Source organism: Lytechinus variegatus, chromosome 17 (assembly GCF_018143015.1).
Source record: "Lytechinus variegatus isolate NC3 chromosome 17, Lvar_3.0, whole genome shotgun sequence".
NCBI classification, from domain to species: Eukaryota; Metazoa; Echinodermata; class Echinoidea; order Temnopleuroida; family Toxopneustidae; genus Lytechinus; species Lytechinus variegatus.
This window is the reverse complement of record NC_054756.1, coordinates 8,314,175-8,338,759: the sequence shown is the minus strand read 5'-3', so window position 1 is coordinate 8,338,759 and position 24,585 is coordinate 8,314,175. Positions and strand designations below refer to the sequence as shown.

At 36.2% G+C, this 24,585-nt stretch overlaps 1 protein-coding gene across 1 annotated transcript; it reads right to left on the bottom strand.

The window, feature by feature from the left end:
• Positions 1-1,362: 1,362 nt before the first annotated feature.
• Positions 1,363-22,063, bottom strand: LOC121430856 (transcription factor 24-like). Its single transcript, XM_041628279.1, has 2 exons — positions 20,667-22,063; positions 1,363-1,528 (listed from the first exon to the last, which is right to left on the bottom strand). The coding sequence occupies exons 1-2, from the start codon at positions 21,327-21,329 to the stop codon at positions 1,460-1,462; spliced, it is 732 nt and encodes a 243-aa protein (XP_041484213.1). The 5' UTR covers positions 21,330-22,063; the 3' UTR covers positions 1,363-1,459.
• Between the last annotated feature and the right edge of the window lie 2,522 nt (positions 22,064-24,585).

Sequence of the window (24,585 nt, the reverse complement as noted above, 5' to 3'; positions counted from 1 at the left end):
ATAATGATGAGAAATGGGGAAGAGGAAGAAGAAGGAGAAGAAAAAAAGTCGGAAAAATGATCATAATGGTGAAGATGAGGAGGAGGAGGAGGATGATGATGATGGTGATGATGGTGATGATGGTGATGATGATGATGATGATAATGATGGTGATGATGATGATGATGGTGATTAATATAATGATGATGATATAATATAACAAAGGAGGAAAAATGAAGAAATGTAACAGTGATTAAAGTAGACCCAAATTATTCAGAGTGATAATAGTTGAAAGAGAAGAATGAATATTAACATATAAACACTGAAATCGTTGAAATCTTGATGAATACAATATTATTTCAGAACACAATTTTTATTTCACATCAATATCAAACACTTTCATTTCATTTAAATGCATACATAAGCTTTGACAGACAATCTTTTTCCATATTTCAGTCCTTGATCAACATAGTACAGATTTCACAAATACATATTTTCTACGAATAATTAAAACGAATTGTATTCTCTTTTAATTTCAGTCCTCATTTAAATAAATAGAGTAGCCCTCATTGTATGAGGCATTTTGACTGATTATTCAACCTTATTCACTGTTGGAAAAAACAAAGCAAGGGGCCGCGGAACGGCTTTGAATGTGGAGGGGGGGGGGTGTGACCATTAAAAAAAATCACAATGGTCATTTTTACGTTTTTTGTTCACGGTTTGGAAAAAGAGGGGTCTGATGCCCCACCCCTCCCCCATTCCCAGGCCCCTGCAAAGTGTCTTTACAATTTGTTTGCATACAGTAGACCATTATGAAAATGAAATTGGCATTGTTAAAAGTTATTTAATTTATCAGTGCCAATGCTACATTAACATTTTTGTGGACGTCCACAATACATTATTTTCTTGCACAACGCATATAACATTTATCTTTTGCTGGCCAATTAAGTTCGTCACACGCATAATTATAGAGTCGTGTATAGCAAATCTAAAACTCTCTATTATACAGAGAGCTTTAGCGAGTGCCGCCATCATTTTTAAGCATTATCGCTTACGATTGCGGTCTCCTGCATGCATTCTTTTAAGTTTTGATTTTTTAAAAAGAGAATAATGCATCTTATTAATAATTATTTTTCATTGCTTGTATTACGACTATTGTATTATTGTTTTCTTATGTATTATGAATTGCATTCGGATATGTTATGTTGCATGATCATGAATGCAGAAATCAAATCAAATTAAATCAAATTGTGAATACAGAAAGAATACCACCGTCCGTCTAGCAGAATTAACCCTCACATCTTATTCATGACAATGGTCCATCTAATAATTAAAATAAATACTCCAATCTACTTCATAATCTATATTCCTATACCACGAATAAGAAATTATGGAAGTCGCTCTTTGGGAAATCAGAATCGAATGAAGTCTGTTTTTCTTTGGTGTTTGTGAAGAAAGATGAATCTTTAGATGCTGGTGGCTATGACGATCCGTCTAGGAGGCAGTCCCCCGAAGCTCCGGCATAGAGGCGAGATCGCATCGGCCATTTCTAGGTAGCAGAGGGAGATGAAAAAAAAATCGGTGAGAACATTAAATTATATTCAGTTCGCTTATGCTAGATAAATGCTCGTTGAAATCACTTTCTTTGCTAACCTGACGAAGGAAAATATTTCATTTTGAGAGCAAATACTGCGTTGGCTGAAAGAACCTAGCTTCACAAAAAAATACAGAAAAGGATCTGAACAGAGCACTATTATGAAGAAAACTGAGGAGTGTGAACAGGGTGACCAGATTTCACAAAACGAAATACGGGACAATCGACAAAAAAGATCAATAAAGATCGAAGGCTACACAGTGTTACACCTGTAAAAAAATATGAACAATTGGAAGGGAGGGTGAACGAAAGAATGAAGGAGAGAAAGAAAAGACTGAGATGAATTGAGAAGAAAGAAAAATTAAGGGGAAAATGAAGGAAAAAATAAAAAAAGAACAAAAGAAAGTTAGAATAAAAGGATGAAAGAAAGAATAAAAAAGAGGAAAAAAAGTTTCCGTCATTCTTTGAATTGAATACAGAAAGAAATTAGATACAGAAAGGAATGGAAGAAGAATACATGTGTGAAAGACAAAATAAAGGAGATCGAGAAAGAAAAAAAAGAGAAGAAAAAGGAGGAAAGAAATATGTTTCATTCATTCTTTGAAAGCTAGAAAGAAACAAACAAAGAAAGAAGGAAAACAGGGAGGAGGGAAGGAATTAAGGGAGGGAGGGAGTGAAAGAGTAAGGGAAAGAATTAAAAGGAAAATAAAATAAAGAATGATAGAAAGCAGAAAAGAGAGCTAGGGAGGAAGAATGAAGTAAGGAGGGAGTGAAAACATAATAGATGAGGAAAAAGAATTAAAAGAAAAAGGAGAGGGAGGGGGAGAAAAAAGGTTTTTTAAAGGAAGAAAGAATGAAGGAAATAAGAAAGGGGAATTCGATAAAGAAGACGGGTATAAAAAAGGAGGAAAGAAAGAAAAATGAACAGAGAGAGAAAGGATCAGGAAAGACAAATAAGAAATAAAGATAGATGGAACAAAAACGAGCAAGCAGGAAGGATAGAAGGATGAGGAAAGAATGATAGAAAAGAAAGAAAGAGGAAAAAAAGTTCAAACTTCAAGCAAACAAAAAAATCCAATCATCTAACAAAAATCATAATGATATTTTTTTTTTCAAATATATTCTTAAAATTAAAAAAAAAATGTTTTAGAAATGAATAAAATTCAAAAGTGATTTTTAAATTACAAATTAGATGAAACATCGTGGCATCAGACACAACAAGACTCAGAACGAAAGCTGAAACAACTAGATCTAGTGTTCCTCCGATTACACCTCCAAATCAGTAATCTGAGATTGAGAACCCATAATATAATTATACAAATTTTCCGCCGATTTTGTGATTATTTTGTCATGTTTGGTGGAGAGAATCTGCTCCGATCCTACATGCCTAGCGTACTAGCCTGCCTCACAATGGCAGGAGGCCAGTTCGTTTGCGATGCATTGGGTTAGCAAGAAAATCACCGCAGAACTTGCAAAAGTTTATATCGATTTTATTGTTGTCTCTGCTCCGTCATTTGTGGGTTATTTTTGTCTTTTGATGAAAAATCGTCACTTTTAAATACATTTTGTTCAATATTCTGAAATACGGGACAAATAGGCGTCCCGGGAAGGGTTTGTCGGGACGCCGGGACAAAGAAGCAAAATACGGGACAATCCCGGGAAATACGGGACGTCTGGTCACCCTGAGTGTGAAAGAAATTACACCCCAAAAAGACAATTCAATAGCCTTTAATTGAAAAACTAAGTAAAAAATGAGGAAGAAAAATGAAACGTAAAAAATAAATATTTGAAGTCGAAGGCATGCCCCAGTCACAAGCCCTTTCCCTCTCAAAAAATGATTATGAAAATTATGATTACAGTATAGTATTTTTTCATGTTAAAAATAATTTTGAAGACGCGGGTATGGGGACAGCATGAAGCAAACAATAGCGGGAAATGAAGGTAGAATGGAATTAGTCAAAAGCTAAATAGTAAAAACAAAGAAAAGGGACAATAAAAAAACCTTAATAACATGACTGGGCTACCGAGGATAGAAAATAAAGAGCGGGAAGAAAGATGGACTGCATACAACAAATAATAATATTATGTTCATTTAATTTACAACATTGTGCTATAATCTTGCTAAATTTTATGCAAATAAGCTACTAGTACCGGGGCTTTGCCCCAGACCCCACGCAGTAGGGGCTCTTCATCTATACCCTTCAAATGGCTCTATAACGCCCCCTGTATAGGGGCCCTTCCTATATAAACTTTACGTTCAATCACTGGCATACAGGCCAGGAGGGGGGGGGGTCTTGATTCAACACCCAAGAGGGAAATAAAAGAAATTATAGGAGACACCGTACAATGAAATTAATATATGGAAAAAATGAAATGTGTTATTTGCTGAAAATAATGGAAAAATCTATCACATATTGAAATTTAATTTATTTTCCAGCTTGCTTTGCTCGCTGGCGACTTTTTACAAATTTTCGAACATGGCTATGTTTTGCCCCCTCAAAATTATTGGTTCAACTGCGTATTAAACTGTGTCATGGAAAAGCTATATTCTGTATATACCCGCGATTTGATTACAAATAGCTGCAATCTGCGAGGAAGTTTCGGGGGCTCCAGCAGGTCCCCAACCGCATAGCACTATTGTATATGAGTATAGAAGGGTTGGGCCATTATGGTCCCCAAAATTTCTTCAACCAAAAAAAAAAGAGGAAAGAAAAGCAAAGGAAACGTGTAGGATAGGATTTTATTTACTGAATATAATGTCAAAAATATCTCAAAGTTAGATTCTCATGAAAAGGTGATTTTTTTCTCGCTCGCTTCGCTTTCTCGGGACTTATATTAAGCAGCTTTTTAGCACATGCGCCATACTGCGCCTCTCCTTTTTTTTTTACTCTTCACGCTACTGCCGCAAGAATCATGTTCACAGTGACGTACAGACCACAAAAAAGAATGGAAAGAGTGAAATATATTATTCTCTGGATATCATGTCAAAATCTATCACGAAATTGGATTTTTGTATTAAAAATGTCCAAAATTTTTGCTCGCAAATTTCGCTCGCAACCTTTAAAAAAAGAGTAAATTCTGCCTGATACGCAATGTGTGGCCCTCTCAAAATGGTGGCCTCATTGCACCATTACGCCTGTTCATACAATGAAATGACCGGAAAGTTTTTGGCTCTCGCCCCCTCTGGCCATCACATTTATTCAATTGTTTTCATCAAAGAACGAAAACATTTGGATTGTTTCCTGATTTAATGTGTAAGATAAACACTGATGCAACTTATTTTATAAGAAGAGAGACGTTATCACACGCACATTTACGAAAATATGAAATTATGATTTCTTGCGAAGAAAAAGAAAAGTGGGGACACTATCAGCCCACCTTTTGCATATTCACAACGGCATGCATTGATTCCACAAAATATTGTTAGTCTTTAAAAAATCAATAATAACTTTGTTATCATATTTTAATGAAGTTTTCTACGTTTTGCTAAACGGTGAATTTTACTTTTATTCATTTATTTTCAGCTTGGAGTATACCCTTTAGGACTCAGCTATGGTATTTTGCCATCATTAAAACTATATTCTAAATTCCAAGGATTTGAAATAAATCCAGATCGGCTGTGAATAGTGACCAGCCGAATTTTGAATTTATTTTCAATCTTAAGGATTAACTTTTAAATCTCAAAAGATTTGAATTCAAATATTTTAGATTTACATTTAAATCAATAAGGTTTAAATATAAATCTAATATTCGGCTGGTCACTATTCACAGCCGATCTGGATTTATTCTAAATCCTTGGGATTTAGAATGTACAATGGTATACAGGGCTCTTCAGAATCTAATCAAAATCGAGGTTTTTATAGTAGTTATCTCGATAAAATACCTAATTATAATTAAGACCAAGAGGAAAAACCATCCGAGATAATTAATCGGTTGTTTTATCTGCATGTTATCTACAGGCGTATAAAGATGGGAGACTTGGAGGCTATGGACCCCAAAATGTTTCACGACCAAGAGAAAATGGAAAAGGAAAGAAAAAGAAACTGCGAAATTTGATATTAATTTTTTTTCATGGGTGTCGATTTGTGTTTTGAATCTATTGTTCAAGGGGAGATGGTCATTTTTTTTGTTTCATCCCCACTTGAATTATATGACGTCATGGATCGACACCAGTGATTTCCTTAATATTGCTTTAAAATCTATCATAAACTATTATTTGTTTTTTGCATTGAACAGATCCAAGTTTTTCTCGCTCACAACCTTTTTAAAATTATGTCTCATACTCCATGTCTCCCCCATATTTATGCCACCAATTGTCCACTCATGTTATCCCATGTACATGATATAATGTATAGTTGCTGGTGATATACATGTAGGTGTCATTGATGTACTTTTAAAAACATGCAACGTCATGCATTTATTTCTCACGGCACGCTCCATCTTTTCAATGTTTTCCGTTTCATTGTGCAGTATTTAAAATGGGAATAATCAATGGCGGACCAAATAGAGAAAATACTTTTGTACTCTCACTTTTCTCGTTTTTGATTTGACGGACGGCAAAAGAGCGATGAAAATGTTGACTACTCCCAAGACAGATCGCGATTAAAACGCCAACTGTCACGTGTTGAAACATTTATTGGGATGTTAATACGAAACCTAATACAACGGTGTCGCGATAAATATTTCTAAAATATACATTTGAGATTAAAAAGAATGAATTGAGCCAAAACAGTCAAAATTGAAATAACGATTAACAACGATGTATATTTCGACAAAATTGAGGTTTTGTTTTTGTGGTGTTTCGTTTTTATATCAAAGTTCAACCAATACCGAGCTGGACCATAATGAGACGTAAAAGATAATAGCGACCGATATTGCTTAGCTTTTCTCTTTCCTGTCTTTTAGAGTACTATAAATGATTTTGCAACAGGTCATCTGGCATGTCTGGTTAGCAACATATTAAAATTCTGAAATGGTGCCAACATGCCTTGACAAAGGAGCCGCCATTTTGTGTACGAACTAGAAGTAGACAGATGCAAGGCTATAATAGGGCGGGGTAAGATGACCCAAGGGTGCACTCCTTTTTCTTTTGCGAATGTTAACACATTTTTGATGGTGGAATAAATGAATACACAAACAAACAAATAACCAAACAAGCAAACAGGTTACATGTCCAAATATGATGACGTATTTATGATGATAATTCTGATCTTGGTTTTAGCGTTGATTGCTTGAGCCCTTACATGGTGGAATAAACCGGTAAATTTACCAAGGCTTTCTAAATTATCTACATACATGTATACGCAGCGGGGGCAGGGGTAGCCCCCCCCCCGAAATTTGGAAAAAGCTACATATTTTTTTAAATAATAATAATAATAACGAGCCTCTGAATAGAATATTTCCAGAAAAATGGCGCTATACATAAATGCCTATTATCATTATTATTAATATAGATAAGCAACGAAGTTCACCAAAAGTGTGCACAGAGTCCTTGATAATTTCACTTTAATTAAAATGCAAAAGTGGTACCATGATAAGCTCGGTCACTTCGCTTCCTCGCTTTTGAGATTCTTCGGAAAGTTTTTACGCGGCTTGTCCACAGGAAAAAAATCCATTTACGGCTATGAGTATAATAATTATATAATGATTATTAGCACAATTAGCTGATATTTCTGAAATGGTTTATATACTGATTTATAAATAGATCCATGTTGCATCTCCAAAAGTGTTCCATCAGGCCCATGGACTTTACATTTCTAATCAAATCCGTAAAATGAAATTGTTTTTACGACTACGGTTACCCCCAAAAGGTCCCGATGGACTGAGGAAAGTCATGATTAGAAGCAATATTTCATCGCAAGGAAGAGTTCTCCCACACGCATGGACAGATAGAAGAATTAGCCTGACAATTTCATCCAAATATCACACTATATCGAGGGTAACGGAATATCAACAATCTCGCTTCTTTATCAGCTGGAGGCGTGCCTCGGACCGGTAAACTCGGGTTCGTATCATCCCGCATCGGGATGTTTTACGACCTCTCCTGCTCCCGTCTTACACACGTGTGTGTAAATCAAGATGAGATTAATAGACCATCATTAGAAGACATTGACAGGTTAAATTAGGCCATTTTATAGAACTATATTCTGAATCTGAATTAAGGTTTCCAGTCCACTCCCGTTTAATATGGGTGGAGCATGCCTTTAATTTCATTTCTGCTTAAACAGCTTCTGTTCGACATGAAAAAGAACATGACGACAAATTCTACAGAAATTGACCGAAATGTAGAAGGAACCGGCCACTGGCGCCAATAATAAGAGGGGCACAATTATGTTGGGGAAATTTTGAGATAGATTGGACAGAAAATAATATCATATTTCCCCCTTTCTTTTGTTTTTTTCTTCAATTTCCTCTTATTTTGGTCATGAAACTTTTTAGGGTGCAGTGCCCTCACGTCCTCATCTTTATATAGACCGATTTCACCATTATTAACATAATTTTGGGTGACACGGCTAGCCCTGTATAATTATCTTAATTCAAACAACAGATGTAAAAGGATTTGTTTAAAAGAGCCAATAAATTGAGGTATGGGAAATAACGTTTAGAAAAATGTCCCCAAAAATGTATCCAGTAACTTGAACGAACATTCCACTCTGAACACAATCTTTAGGTCCTATCAAAAATGCATAGGAAAATGTGATCAAAGTTATTAAGATCAAAAGATAATGTGATAAAACTGCACCAGTTTCATTAGAATTATTTAATAAACATCTTGTTTAACTATGCCATATGCAGATATGAAGTTTTCGTCACATACACTGTTAGAAAATTTATCCTTAAAATAAAAAAAGTTCCTGCAGCAGAGTCTCGAGAACACCTGTAATCTTAACAGATTGCGTAATCTTACAGGAAATTGGTATTTGGTGTATGGCATCTTACAAATTTCCTTGAATAAAACAGTCTTTTCACCTTTTCAAACAGACCTGTTCTGTTAAATTGCAGAAAAAAATCATGTTTTATGAATTTACAGAATGATTCTGTAATTACTTCCTGCAAAATCTTCTTTTATTTCTCTGTAAAATCACGGGTTTTTTAACAGTGTATGAGAGCCCCCCCCCCTTCACTCTCTCTCTCTCCATCTCAAATTAAATAAGAACGAGGGCATGAACTTGAATTTACACCTTGTAATATTTATGACCCTTTTAATTGCGCCCGTTGTATTCCTCTCTTCCTCTTTTGCCTTGTTAAATTTCACATCTTCAGATTTACGAGTCTCCTGCTCAACCATCGCTTCTATTCGGTTCACACCCGTCCTGGGGTGCTGAAAGTCGGGGTGTCTGTCTGTCTGTAATGGCGCCGATCTGTGAGGGTCAATAAACCCGTGAAAAGCACGTTCCGTAATGTAAGGCTATATTAGAGCATCGTCATTATGCTACCATAAAATCCGAAGGGGTTGCAACCCCGACTTCCCACTCCTACATACTGTTTATTTGGAAAGTATTTGGAATCCTACAAGTGTATTCTCTTATTTTATCATGTTCACATTAAGTTGTCTCAGGCTCGTGAATAAAACAGCTAGACATAATACTGAGTTGGCCCAATATGCTTATAGGGGCTTATAGACGCTTGATATATTATGCACACTGTCACTGAGTCTACACTCTTAAAAATGTTGGGCAACATGTCCACACAACAATTGGTTAAAACTTTATCCAATTCTGACGGGTAGTTTTAAACCAATGTGCTTTGGGTGAAAACTAGTATTGGTTGACAACTACCCAGGGCCAGAGTTGGACACATTTTTTAATAATTACGTTGTGTGGACGGTATTATGTACATACTTTAGAGGGGAGGTTGTCATCGCTGCTTAGCTTTAATAAAATTAAAAATAAAAAAGAAACAAAAACAACAAAATGCTATAGTAAAGGTTCGGCGAATATCCGTCAAAGAATAATGAAGTTATGATTTGTTGTTAAAATCTTTGATTTTGTGACGTCATAAACGGGCAGCTTTCCCATTAAATAATGCTACTTCCTCAAGAAATTAAAAGTGATTATTTTCTTGTATGCGTGAGTGCATTGTCACCAGGCACACCATTTATTACCCCTATCTATAAGTACGATATTTTTATTAATCATGGACAGGCATGGGAATGCATGGAAATTTGTGTAACACAACATTATGGGGCGGCTGTTCGCATTATGGCGTCGCGAATGAAAAAAAAGAAAAAAGAAAAGGCATCATAACTCTCAATTCTTTGAAGGATTTTCCACAAAACTTCACTAATATTTTATCTCAATATTTTCTGTTTTATTAAATCCAACTTATTTTCAGGATAAAGTTCACCTTTCAGTATTTTCAATTTCTAACAATGCCATAATATGAGCATATTTTAGGTGCAACTTTGCACCTTTCTCCAGCTAGGGTAGGGGGTGACGTCATCTTTACTGATTAAAATCATAGTGCATTTATGTAGTTTTAAGACCAAGGTTTCTCATATTCTACCTTCTTTCTTCCCCTTTCTTCTCCATTCTTCCCCTTTGTTTTTCTTTCTCACTCAAAACTCATGGGGGAAGAGGTCGCCCCTGCAAAGTTCCCCCCCGGGTTGCCCCCCCCTTTGTGTTCCAAGTGTGACATCATAGGTTGTACCTTATTAATATTTAAATGTTTATGGTGAGTTTTTTCCCCAGAGAGTGATTGGCATAAGTATGATTATTTCTATAGTACAGAACCTTTATTTCCTAATTAGTGTATTTCATCAAATTAATGGTGCACAATAAAAATAAGTAAAGTCTCAATTACGAAAGCTACTCATTCAGTACCATTTATCTGTGTTTTTATGATAAGTTTTATCACACTTATTGAAAAATGTATCCTCATAATAAAAAAAACGTGATTGACATTAGTACGATTAATTTACGTAGCATTGTCATATTTCTGAGTTAAATGCCCGGGAGGTCAATCAACCAAGTTCGGAAAAGAGGTGAATTATTTTAGTTTTTTCCCGTGTTCTATTTACGTAAAACGGGAGTCTGACGCTGCGTGTAGTCTGGCCACACACCCACGGGTGAGGCTGCTAATTGCAGACGAAAGGCCTGGAACTGTGGTATCATGGTGGGGGAGAAACTAGCTCCCTTTCATTTTACGTGATTTGATTTCTTGGGTCTTCACCAAGTTAAGTCACACTGCAAAGAGTGTTGCGTCTCAGATTTCAGGATTTAGTTCGAGTATACTGGGCTTTTCAAGTTCATTTTCATAAATTTGTCTATTGGTTTGTTCTATTGTGTTTATTTATTTTTTTCATTCATTTATTTGTTTATTTATTTATGATTTATTTATTTATATATTAATATATGTATCTATTTGATTGATTGATTCACTCATTATTGATTTATTTATTTATTGATTGATTCATTGATTCCTTCATTCATTCATTCATTCAATAATTCCTTCAGTCATTCATTCATTCGAACTATAATTAATAACAATAAAAAAGAAATAAATATAAATGAAATTAAATAAAATGGAAAAAAATGAAATGAAATGAATAAATTGAATGAGAATTCATTGAAACATATATTTTATAACGACTTCAAGGCCGGCGGTTGAGCTAACAATTTTGTAGCAAAATGAAATGGAAGATGGACAATGACCATAGAGAAAAATAGGCTATATCTCTATGTCACTGATACGGAGTGTCTGATGACGTTGCCGTTTTAATGAACTTCTATATCAGAAGTTAAAAGTTAAGGTTCACCCGCGTCTGCCCGACGTACATTGGGTGGCCGAAGTCTTTCTGTCAAATTAATGGCCTGTGAAAATGTGATCATCGATTTACGATATAGAGCAGGGGCGGAAATCTCTCCCAAAAGGTAGGGGGGGGGACAAGGGTCTGGAAAATTTGGCAAGCAAAAAAAAAAGGCTGTTACCTAAAATTTAAGGTCATTTCGACGAAAATATATTTGACAAGCAAAAAAAAAAAAAGTCATCCCGTCCCAAAATGCATTTTGATCGATATATTTCTTAGCATCACCAAAGACCCAAAATAGTAGGGGGGACATTGAATATTGTGTCCCCCCTATTATTTTGAGTAGGGGGGACACGTCCTCCCTGGGATTTCCGCCCATGATAGAGAGGAAGAAGAAAAGGAGACAGGAGAAATGGAGATCGAGACAGAAAGACAAAGACGGGGGGGGGGGCGGATTTGGGAGAGGGTGGGGACGGGGTTCATGTTTTCTGTATATTTTCATCCTCATTCATATTTGAAACGGTGAAAGGGCATCTCGGTTTTGTTATTTAATGAAAATTGGGTTGAAATAAGGTGCATGGATAAATCATTGCCCGTATGAACTATCGACTAATCATGTTGCATTGATCCGGTAAATTGACAATTCGTCTACTCCCAACTCGTCCACGCACTCACCACATTGTCTACTATCATTTCCGTCCATCAACGTTACGTCTAACAAGCATTTTGTCCGATCATCCCCTCGTCTAATCACCATTTTGTCTATGACCATCTCGTCTCATAACCATGCAGTTGGTCTAATATCCATTTCATTTTCATTCATTTTGCACAATTAATACTCAGTCCAATTAGACCAAAAGGAACATGGACTAAATGGCTATCAGACCAACTGGTCATTACACAAATTGGTGAGGGGACGAAATGGCAATAAGACCATGGATAGTGGACGAACTGATAGTAGACCAAAATTGTAAACGAATTGGCAATTGGACGATTTGGCATTAGACGAATTGGAAATAAATCATTAATCCAACTTCTGTACTATTATTTTATTTCCTTTTTTGTTTTGTTTTACCAACAATATTTTATAATTCAACCGTCATCTGGCAAAAGTTATTCACACCATATACAGTTCAGGGAGCGCGGAAACGGAGGGACTGGTTGGGCTTCAGCCCCCCCCCCACACACACACAAACACTTTCAAAATCCTTTCGCGGCCCCTGCAGTATAGGTATACCGTTGGTCTCGTCAGACATGCATGGACTGCTCAATAATTCATAAAACTTTATATTTCTCTAATTGATTCAGAGTCTACGCCCAAATACCATGTTAACAATCCTGACGATGACACAGTGATGTGGTATTTTCTAGCTTGCAAAAAGTGCAGTACTTACTATGTTCTAAACGTGGTTCAAATAAATTCAGTCTATTATTAATGGACGTTTCGGTTTTGTATTTTGACATACTTGTCGAATTCGTCTATTATTTATAAGGCAGATGGAGAATGATGGATTGCTTTGTGATAGAGGAATTAAGATGACACGTAGTGAAGAGTTGGAAACATGGATTGAATGGAGGATAAATGAAATGATGCACATGACAATGTAGGCCCATATTCTGAAGTCAGGTTTAACTTATACCATGGTCTGTCTGTGCTAAAATTATGGAAAGCCAAAAGTGTCATTTTTTGTATTAAGTTGTATATTTCTTATGTTTACTGTGCTCTTTCCTGATTCATCGATGGTGAAGACAATCATCGATTTATACTTCCTAGACAATTACGAACGATTTTAGAGCCAAATGAGCTGAAATATGATATATCTACTGTTAGTGATTTATGTAACAATCCATATTTACACCACAACTTTAAACCTGAGTTTAAGGGCCCCGATTTCAGAATACGGGCCATAATGTTTTATTCATTCATTTCGCATGTTTCAGGTGTTTCACATCCAGTTTGTTGCATATCATTATTATCTTCATTAAAATAGCAATACTTTGTCGTGCTAGTGTATAATTAGGTTTGTAAATGAATTGGCAAGAAAGAATGTGTATATTCTCTCTTTTTTTGTCAAGAGAGTTAACGGCAGGTTCGTACTTCAATTCCCGTCATAGCACCATTAAGTTGAGCAACAAAAGACGTCGTACATTTGGAATATTATGAAAATTAAGACAGCACGATGAGTTTCGATAAAAATAGTTTTTTGTTTTTATTTTATGTTTGCTTCAAATCTGATGTATCGGGATTTAATCCTGCCGACTGGTTCAGGGATAGTATCTTAAGCAATGTACTTCCCAAACACTCCGTACTCAGACATAATAAACTTACCCCCCCCCCCCACAGACTTTGCATGAAATAGCAGCCCTTATCTTGCCATACTTGAGTTCAATTCATTGGGAGAACATTATTCGCACGGTACCAATTATTTTAAATCTGAAATTGAAAAGGGGGTCTTGATATCTTGATTATCAATTTTTTTACCTATTTTTCTTTTTTGGTATCTCAAATTCTTTTGAGGTACGGAATGACCTAAACTTTACGGTGAAGACCTTTTTTGGGGGTTGTCAAAATTTCATTCAGCTTGAACCCCCCCCCCCCCCGTTCAAACATCCAGTGCGTACGTTACTGATCTGTAGAGTATATAGTGAAGAACATACGATACATGACTTTATCTTCATAAACCATTCTCTTCATCCAAAATATTACACAGCAATCACTTGTGTTCTCTCTTCATCCTTTTTTTTTGAGAAAATTTTTACTCAATATTTTTTTCAAATGTGCCCGGTCTCCGAAGCTATACTCATGACTCATCGTCCTAAACTAGGTCAATCACAAGTTGAGAAAACAACAAAAGAAATAAATCACCAAGCCACCGTAGAAACAGTGGGAGGTAGCAAGAAGTCAAGCGGTATGGCCATTATCCAGGGGCCCAGAAGTTTCCCGGTCGATGGAGGTTGGTTTCTCTGACTGTGGGGGTTCCTTTCACCCCATTAGGGTGGTACTAATACAGAGGTTTTCATCTTTGAAATCAAATAAAAAAAATATCTCTCCCTTTTTTGTGGTTTAAGAAAAACTGATCATACTCCATCCCTACACTTTTTAGCTAATAATTTCAACAAAAAAGCTGATCATACTTCATATCCTAACACTTTTTTAGCTAATAATTAAAAGCAAATTGTGATAACTGAACTTATATGATAATCTTAACTTTTATAACTTTCATTACAAAGCAATATAATCCTATAGTAGGGTAATTCTTTTTCTTAAATCTTTATTGATATGTAATCCATTCTTATTGGGTTTTTTGTAATCCTGTTCATACAAATTTCGGGCTACGAATTAAAACAAAGGGTAAATCGTGATAAATAAACCAATAACTGAATATAATTAGTTACAGGCCCAGTCATCTATCGTTACGTTTGCAACAAATAATTTCATAGGCCTAATTTGACCATCTAACATGTCTAATGGAAACAGGAACGAGATTTTTATGCAACATATTTCCTTACGGACGGGTTCCTGTATTGTCCTTTTCAATGTGAAAAATAACAAAAATTAAGGGAAATGAAAAAAATGTGGTCTTTATAGACAGACGAATTATATGGTCATTATAAAAAGGTGATCACTAAATCAGGTTTGCCATTGGCCCGTCTTACAAAGAGTTGCGATTGATCTGATAAATCGCAACTATGGAAAGCCATTAAAGTCAACACATAAAGTACATGTTTGTTAAAAAACTTCTAGATAATTATGAATGTATATCCATAAATTCATTGATTTCTTGACAATTTGGTGTGATCTCCTTTGTTTACAAAGGACATTTTGCAAATTTTCTGTAGAAAAATTATGACACTGATGGATTTCCATAGTTACAATTGATTGGATCAATCCTAACTCTTTGTAAGACGGGGTCTAGATGTGCCGGTATACCACTCTAAATTCCAAAGATTTAAAATAAAATCCAGATCGGCTGTGAATGGTGACCACCCAAATTTTGGACTTATTTTTAATCTATTGGTTTAAATTTTAAAGCTAAAAATGATTTAAATTCGAATTCATATAGCTTTATGTTTAAAACATAATCGTTCAGCTGGTCACTATTCACAGCCGATCTGGATTTATTTTAAATCCTTGGAATTTAGTAGTTAACAATGCGAAATGCAAGACATCTAGTTCAAAATTAATTAAGGTTTGGTTCCATTGCTTTATCACGTTAATTAGCTGTATAGTTTTTGGTGAAGACGAAGTATTCACTCCAGGCAGGATTCGATTACTTTTTATTTTTTTAAAGAATAATTTTAACGATTCTGACATGATTGACGTGGCAAACTGTGTCGTAAATCCACGACCCGAAGTAACCCTCCAATTAAAACACTTCGATGTCTTTTAGGAAAGAATTTGACCCGGGATCGCTGGTGCCATAAACGTCTCAATATGTAATAATTACGGAGATCCTGAAGCAATGTTTTTATATTTAATAGAAGGGGGATGGAAAAATCTTTGCTACAAGTGTTGGACAAAGAACAACAAAGGGCGGGTCATGCCTAGATGCTATACTGAACTTAAAGGGGACTAACAGTGAAATTTAGAATATTACTTGCTGAATAATAGCAATGGTCACGATAGTATACTAGTACACCACTGGCATGACTGCAGAAGGGCGGGGGGGGGGGAGGGGTGCATGAAACCCCAGAAGTTCTACGAACAAGAAAAGTAAATGTGAAGGATAAAAGGAAAAGAAATGGATAAGAAAAAGAGTAGTTTATGATACCATTTGCTGAATATTATGTCAAAATCTATGACAAAATTAGACTTTCATTTTAAGATTGTTGATTTTTTTTCACGCAAACATGTTCATGATGTATACCTCAAAATATTTGTATCATTACACCAATGGTATATGCATTGAAATTAATATTTATCCCAAATAATTGCGAATTAGGGTAAAATAATTATCTTATAAATTATGATCTTGAAATAAGATGTATTCAATATGTATAAAGTAAATATGAACCATTGATTTTTGAGTCCATTTTATATTTCTTATTAAAGGTCAAGTTCACCTCAAAAAAATGTTTATTTGAATCAATATAATCAGACAAGTACAATGCTGAAAATTTCATCAAAATCGGATGTAGAATAAGAAAGTTATGACATTTCAAAGTTTCGCTTATTTTTAACAAAATAGTTATATGAACGAGCCAGTTACATCCTAATGAGAGTCTATGATATCCCTCACTCACTATTTCTTTTGTATTTTATTGTTTGAATAATACAATATTTCAATTTTTACGAATTTGACGATTAGGACCTCCTTGTCTGAAACAAAAAATGTTGAAATAATGGAATTCCACGTGTTCAGGGAGGAATGAAACTTCACTTCAAATGACAATGACGAGAAAATAAAAATATTTCAGATATCATGTAATAAAATACAAAAGAAATAATGAGTGAGTGATGTCATCAGTTCCTCATTTGCATACCGACCGAGATGTGCATATGTGTTTTGTGAAATGAAGCGAAACTTTAAAATGCCATAACTTTCTTATTTTACATCCGATTTTGACGAAATTTTCAGTGTTATGCTTGTTGACTTTTTTTCTTTTTATTCAAATCAAGTTTTCGTTGGGGTGGACTTGTCCTAGCACTGTTATTGGTTAGGAAGTGCGTTTGGTCTGTAATCACGAATCTTAACTTGTTCTTCAGTTCTAAGAGCTAACTATGACGACCCTCTTATGTATATAATATTCTCTGAATTGATATACCAATTATAAGCTTAATTAGATTAAAAATCTAATCACTCATTGAATTATGTAAAATTGTATCATTATTTCATCATATATATATATATATATATATATATATATATATATATATATATATATATATATATATATATATATATATATATATTTATATATATATATATATATATATATATATATAACTTTCTGCAAAAGTTAGCTCAGCATAAAATAGAAAACAGTTACTGAACATCACATATTAAATATAATAAATTGGGATTGGCAATCTTTGAATGTGTAGGTTTATAAGACCATTCGTCAGTGTCAAATCGTTTTGCCCAAGAACAGGCATCTTGATGCCGGTGGACCAGGCCACAAAACTACCAAAAGTCACGATCAAGCCACGCGCGTGGCAGGTACATATAGGAAGAAAAAAAAAGAATGATATTATTTCCTTTTGTATTGACCTGCTTTATAATCATTACTAGAAAGAAATAGTAATCTACTTCAGAGGCTAAGGGGACGGGGGGATAATATCAATTGAAATAATGTCGTTGTAATGATGATAAGCCCAGTCATCGATGTTTAATAAAGGTAAAAATAATCTATCCCAGCAAACAGTTGATTTGAATGAATAGAGAAATTCAAAATGGCCTATATAACAACCAAAAATAACGAATAAATTTTTTATGTAAAAAAGTTACAAAGTTCTAAAGTTTTGCTTGATTAAAAAAAAATAGTTATGCACATCCTGATCAGACAGATCAGGGTGAGGGAACTGATGACGCCCCACGCATTCCCATTTTGTGTATTTCATTATAAGAAATATAGAATATCCAATTTCTTCCTTTGATATGAGTTAAGTATTGATTTCTCCTCGAACATGGGGAATTGCCATATTATTGAAACATACTTGATTCAATGAAGAGGATTGTCAGATCTGGAAAATGAAAATATTCTAATGAAAATTTAGATAGTGACATCATTGACTCTCTCGTTTGCATATCACTTTGTTGTAAAAAATATGTTTTGTGTAAAATAAGCAAATCTTTAAAATGTCATAGCTTTTATATCTTACGTCCGAATTTGACAAATGAGTATCATTGTCATGCTTGACTGATTTTACTCTGTTTATTCAAACAAACTTTTTACCGGGGGTAAATTTGACATTTAATGTTTTTATCAACCATGTGAGAATAGAAATGACTTTGTGAAAGATGTTAGTACTTGGTGAAAATTTACATTTGATTATATTATTCCGTTGAAAATAGATTGAATATGTGTTTGTATTCAAGTTTATTTAATTTGACATCACTGTCTCCGCGGAACCTGACATATTAAATTAAAATAGATAAATTTAGATAAAAAAAATCAAATGCAAAAAAGGGATAGATTCAGTGGCGTACCGTGGGTCACGGCATTGGGGGGGGGCACCAGCAAAAATTTCGGGTCACTTAGGGAGCGCGCGAAGCGCGCTCAGTTGTCAGGTATACTGACCTAATAGAGATATTTTAAGGACATGCAGTGCCATCAAACGAATATGTATCTCACTGATTAAATAATGCGAGCGCGAAGCGCGAGCTGAAAATTTGTTATATTGAGGGCTAAAAATTGACATTATAAGCAAATTGTTTTGTAATCATGATACTTAACTGTCTCGTTAAACAAACAATGCGAGCGCGAAGCGCGAGCTAAAATTTTTGTATATACTGACCCTAAACAAGGAAATTTTAAGGATTATATTTTAGAATCCATTAAGAGTATAAATATCTCACCATAGTCATCTAATGCTAGTGCCATCCTTTGCTGATTTTGTTAGAATTACATCTAAACACAGTCATGAAGCACCATTTGTAGTAATGTAATCATGATTATCATACGTATCTAACTAATCAAATACTACAAGCGCAAAAGCGAGCTGAACAGTTAGGAAATATAGACATGAAGAGGAGCATTCTAAGGGTTGTTTGTAGGGATTCTCTAAGACCCTACGTATTTGACTAACCAAATGATGCGAGCGCGAAGCGCGAGCTGAAATTTTTGTATATATTGACCCCAAAACATGGATATTTTAAGGACTATAGTTATACGAATCCATTAAGTCAGAGTATACATATCTCACCATAGTCATCTAATGCGAGTGCCAAGTGCTTGCTGATTTTGTTAGAATTACATCTAAACACGTGGAGCACTTTTTGAAGTCATTGTAATCATGATTATCATACGCATCTCACTAATGAAATACTGCGAGCGCGAAGCGCGAGCTGAAAATCTAGGAAATTCAGACATGAAGAGGGGCATTCCAAGGCTTGTTTGTAGGAATTCACTAAGACCCCACGTATTTCACTAACCAAATGAGCGCGAGCTAAAATTTTTTTGATATTCAGACCAGAAAAATTGACATTTTAAGGACTGATTTTAGGATTTCATGAAGAGCAGAAATCTCACCAATCCACTAATGCGAACGTTAGCACGGACAGGAAATGTTTTATATTAAGACCTTAAAATAGGGCAATAACTTTCAGTAGTCATGAAAAAGAATATATCACTACTTAAAACAATAATAACTCTAATTGCGAGGAAATATATTATTTTGTTGTATATTGATTTGAAAACGGGAGGCTTTAGTACAGCAGTTTTATATGTCTCGTTAAAAAGTCTATGCGAGCACCAGGAACAAGGAAGACACAATTAAGCAAATAATGTTTCATAAAGTTGTGAAAATGCTTCTTATGTTATATAACATAATATAACACTATGATAAACAACAATTTCTTCTTTCCCCCACTGCGTTTCTTTTCCTTTTTCCCTCTTTTTCTCCTTTTCCCCGTTTTTTTTTTTTTAGCCAGCCGATGGGGGGGGGGGCACGTGCCCCCCATGCCCCCCGTAGTTACGCCACTGGATAGATTGATAGATAGAGAATCAATCACAATAAAAGAAATTCCGTACATACATAGATAGATAATTAGAGAGAGGCCTAGAATTTCTAGGTGGATAATAATGGTCTGTTTATAAAAAGAGAACCTCGTATCTTTATTGCGGCAAATGGGAGGAATTTACAAACTTTTACAAAGTAATATTATATTTGAAAGTGTAAAAAAATATTTATAGCTTAAACACAAATAATCAACTAAAAATGTGTTTTGACTATATAATATGGAACTTACTTGTCATTGTGGGATTTTGAGAAATCAATGTCATTATAATGAGCCAAATAATTGAGGGGGCCTGATGTGGCGGATGGAGCAGAAGTTCAAAGAAAAAAATGTGAGAGAGCGAAGCGAGAGAGTGAGTAAACAGTTCTGACATTTTCATCACAATGATCTATATTTTTATATCTTTGACATAACATTCAGACAATAATTATGTTTCACTCCAGTTTCATTTCATTTTTTCGTCTCCAGCTTTATTTTTCTTAGTCGTGAAAGTTTTTCAGAGGCCAAATTATGGTCCCCAACCCCACTCCACATCTTTACGCCAGTGCTGGGAATGTATTTTGCGTGATTTTTAAAACATCATGGAATCTAAAATGTTATTTTTGTAAATATTTCGATGTCTTTTTAAGGGTCAATAAATTGAAATTCAAAAAGTTTTTCTTACCTTAACGGGATGTAAGTATCCTTGTGCTTTCAATCTGTGATGCTTATCAAGCCCTCCTCCTCCTCCCGCCACATCATCACCGGGTGAGATCGGGGTAGAATGCTGATCGTCATCAAGGGTTCTCATGAGATGAGAGATATACGTGGTCGCCAAAACCAGGACATCCAGCTTGGACAGTTTGGTGTCGGGGGGAACCGAAGGCAGCGATCGCTGGAGCTCGAGGAACGCATCTCGAAGGGTCTTGACGCGAGAGCGCTCCCGTGCGGCGTTCACCGGGTCGTTCTCGGCAACATCATCAGCCTTGGTCGTCGGCGCAGGCGGAGCGGCGGCGGCGGGCGTTGACAGTTTATTGCTGGTTCGATTCGTGCTACCGGCTGGTCGCCCACGGCCTCGCTTTGGCTTGACAGCGCTTGCCCCGTCGGTCGTACTACCCGATTTGACTGCAGATGCAGTACCATCACCTGTCTGCGTAGCTCCGGTTATCTTGTCAGCGTTTCTCTTTCGGCCTCGACGAGTCGGCTTGGCGTTAGCTGTTTTGGGTTTGACCGTGAGCTCGGCTAGCACGGGGGATATCTCTTCGAGTTTATCTAAATTCAGGGAAGGGGGCTCTAAGACCAAGTTATCAAGAAAACTCAAGTTTTCTGCCCCTGTTTGTTCCGACATTGTGAGTCACCAAACACCTAATATCGAATAAATATAAATTATGAAAATATAAAGCCCCCGCGATGACCTTAGAAGTTTTTTTGGGGGGTCTCTTTTTCCAAAATCCGCAATCACAGGATAGTAGTTGATGTTTAATAATAATGATAATAATAACAATAACTCATATTCATGCACTCAGGGGCCACTTCTTCCATCTACCCCGTAAGTCTCACATTATTTAGTGAAATGAAACAAATATGAAGTATGTTCAATCCAAATTTCGAATAAGGCCTATACTACTCTTTTTGACGATCACTTTACTCAGAGATTTTTATAGCTTAACGTCTTAAAAAGTGATTTTCATGTTAGAAGTCAAGTTTGGACGATAAATCATTTCTCGGTCGATTAGGAGGATGGTCCTCATTCTGATGTCGGTGATGCCGATGATACACCTCGACGTCGACTAGATCGTCATTCGCCTGTGGTCATAAAGTAATAAGTCTTTGTAATTACACAATGAGGATGTACATTCCAATCCAGCGTTGTTTTGGGAGCATCTTTATTACAGATAATGGAACAAGACTTCCCGATATCAAAATGGTATCCAACTCCTCCTTGTGTAAAGAAAGTACAGTCATCTCAGATTGATGGGATGCCGTGAAGTGTATGTCTTTTCAGAGATTACGCCGGGGTTGTGAGCCGAGGTTGTCAAGACTAACAAACTGCCGCGTCGACCCGAGGGTGATGATGTCAGTGGAAGTTGAGGCGTGAATAAGATGAGTGAGCGGCTTGCGCTGTTCCATGGGGAAATGTACATGGTCGTTCAGATTCTCTGGTACTAAGCCCCACCCACACTGCCTGCCCCCTCTATCATCTCTCCCTCTCTGGGTCCTAACTCAATGATGAGAAGAAAATGAAGGATAGGATATTTTAGGGTGGATGAGTAGGGGATATATATACAAGACCAGGGGCCCGTTTCATAAAGAGTTACAACTGCCATAACTTTGCCGTTATGGTAACTACCATGGCAACAGGGCTCAGCAACCAATCAAAATCCAGGTTACCATGGTAGTTGCCATAATGGCAAAGTTACAACAGTAGCAATAACTCTTTATGAAACGGGCCACAGTACGGTAATATGGGGGCGTTTCATCAATATTTTCGTCCGACAAGTTGTCAGATCTGACAACTTTCCTGGAATCTGATTGGTTGAGATGCACGGATAAAACAGGACTTGTCGGATAAAACGTCTGACAAGTCCTTTCATGAAACGCTCCCCTGGTCCAAAGCATTTAAGGGTGCCAGACATGGCGTAGGTCCTCTTGGACAATTAAAAAAATGTGAGATAGCAATGCGAGCAAAGCGAACGAGCAACTTGCGTTAACAGATTTTGAAACAATTATTTTACACAATAATGTCTTTCCTTTCCCTTTTTTCAATTCTACATTATGTCTTGGTCGTGAAAATGTTGGGGTCCCTGGCCCAAGCTCCCCTCCCATCTGTGCGCTAATGTACGAGATGGGCATCTTAATACTACCCCAATTTTGAAGTCGCCTCAAGCGTATGCGCCTCGATCTATACATTAATTCTAACTGGCTGGTTAAATAAAAGGGCACAAAGATTATCAAGGCTTGAATCTCCATAAAAAAAATCACAGCAACTGTTTGTTATCTCTTTAGTGATTTATCATCAGTAAGTTGTCGGATGGGTAATGCGTCGATCGAGCGAACACAAACTTCTGTGATTTTTTTTAGGACATTCAAAGGTAACCATGAACTGAATGGGTGTGTATATTGATAAGCACACTTTGTAATCATGAACAATATGCATATCTAACTAAACAGTACATGAGGGCGCTGTATGCGAGCCGAAATTTGTAATGTATTGCAGTGACTCAGAGGATAGTATGAGTATCATATTATTGGAATACATATCTCACAAATCAAGTAAAAATTTTGTGATTCTCCATCTAGAAAACTGGATGAAAAAATGGGTATGTAATCAAACAATTTATGTGAGCGCAAAACTTTTGTACTCCTACGGAAAAGAAGACATTCTAAGTATTTTTTTAATCATGAACAGGATAGATATCTAACAAAACAGTTAATGAGAGAGAGAGAGAGAAAGAGAGAAACTTTTTGAGATTCCGTCCTGAAAACTTGACATTTAAGCACGTTTTTAATAAAGAACATTGTTTCAGACGCGGAGCACGAGCAGATTTTTTTTAAATATAGATCTAAAAACAGAAGCAACGTACTAACTTGAACAGGCCTATCACTAAAAATATTTGATGCAAGCGCAGAATACGAGCTTAATGTTTTATATAATAAAATAATATAACAAGTGCACATTCTAAGAATTTATTTTTAGATAAAAATCTCAAGATATATGTATCTCAATAAACAATTACTGCGAGTACGAAGTGCAAGTTGATTTTTGAGATCTAATCTTAAAAACGGGGACTCTTTGCACTTCTTTAATTAACGAAAACGATGTGTATCCCCGGGGGGGGGGCACTCGACCAAAAAAGTGGTGGGGGTGTGCCGCGGGCGAGACAAAAAACGGGGGCCTTGGAGCGGGCTTATTGTAAAAAGAAGGGTCCTCGGAACGGGCTTCGGAACGACAAATGTTTGTGAAAACGGGGGTCCTTGGAACGGATCGCCAGCGTGTGAGCGCGTATGCATCCCTACGGAACGGTCATGCGTGCATGATGCAGCTAGCGCGGCCTCCGCCGGGGAGCTCTGCGGCCGCTTTTCACCAAAATTGAAGCTCATTCAACGCTATCGGAGCGGCGTAACGAAAAATATGCGAAGCTTTGGAGCGGATTTCTCTCTTCTTTTTTCTCATGATAAGAAGAAAATGCTATGCCTTGGAACGGAAATTTGAGTGTAAAAACGGGGGTCCCCTCCGCGGCACATACCCACTATGCATTATATACTGAGTGCCCCCCCCCCCCGGGTGTGTATCATGCCCAACAAATTTTGATGTTCCGACTTAACCAAAACAGGGCGTCGTAAAACGTTTAACACTAAAGCTGTGTATCTCGATAAACAATTAATGCGAGTGCATAGAGCGAGCTGCATTTTTTTTTGCACTGACCCAAAAGGAAACGTTTTAAGCGCTATCCAACATGTAAAAAAAATGAAAATGGTAATATTGAATGATGTGCAAGCGCGAAGCGCTTGCTGAAAATTGGCGATTTAGACCCCAATCTCTAATCTCTGTCGGTACATGAAGCTGTTTGAACAGCCCTGGGTGGGTGACCAGGCAGTTACAT

Excerpts from the sequence above, each read along its gene's own strand:
- LOC121430856 (XM_041628279.1), bottom strand. The coding sequence starts at position 21,329 with ATGTCGGAACAAACAGGGGCAGAAAACTTGAGTTTTCTTGATAACTTG. Across the intron at positions 1,529-20,666 it reads GATACTTACATCCCGTTAAG|AAATGGCCGATGCGATCTCG; the intron begins GTAAGAAAAACT and ends TCTGCTACCTAG.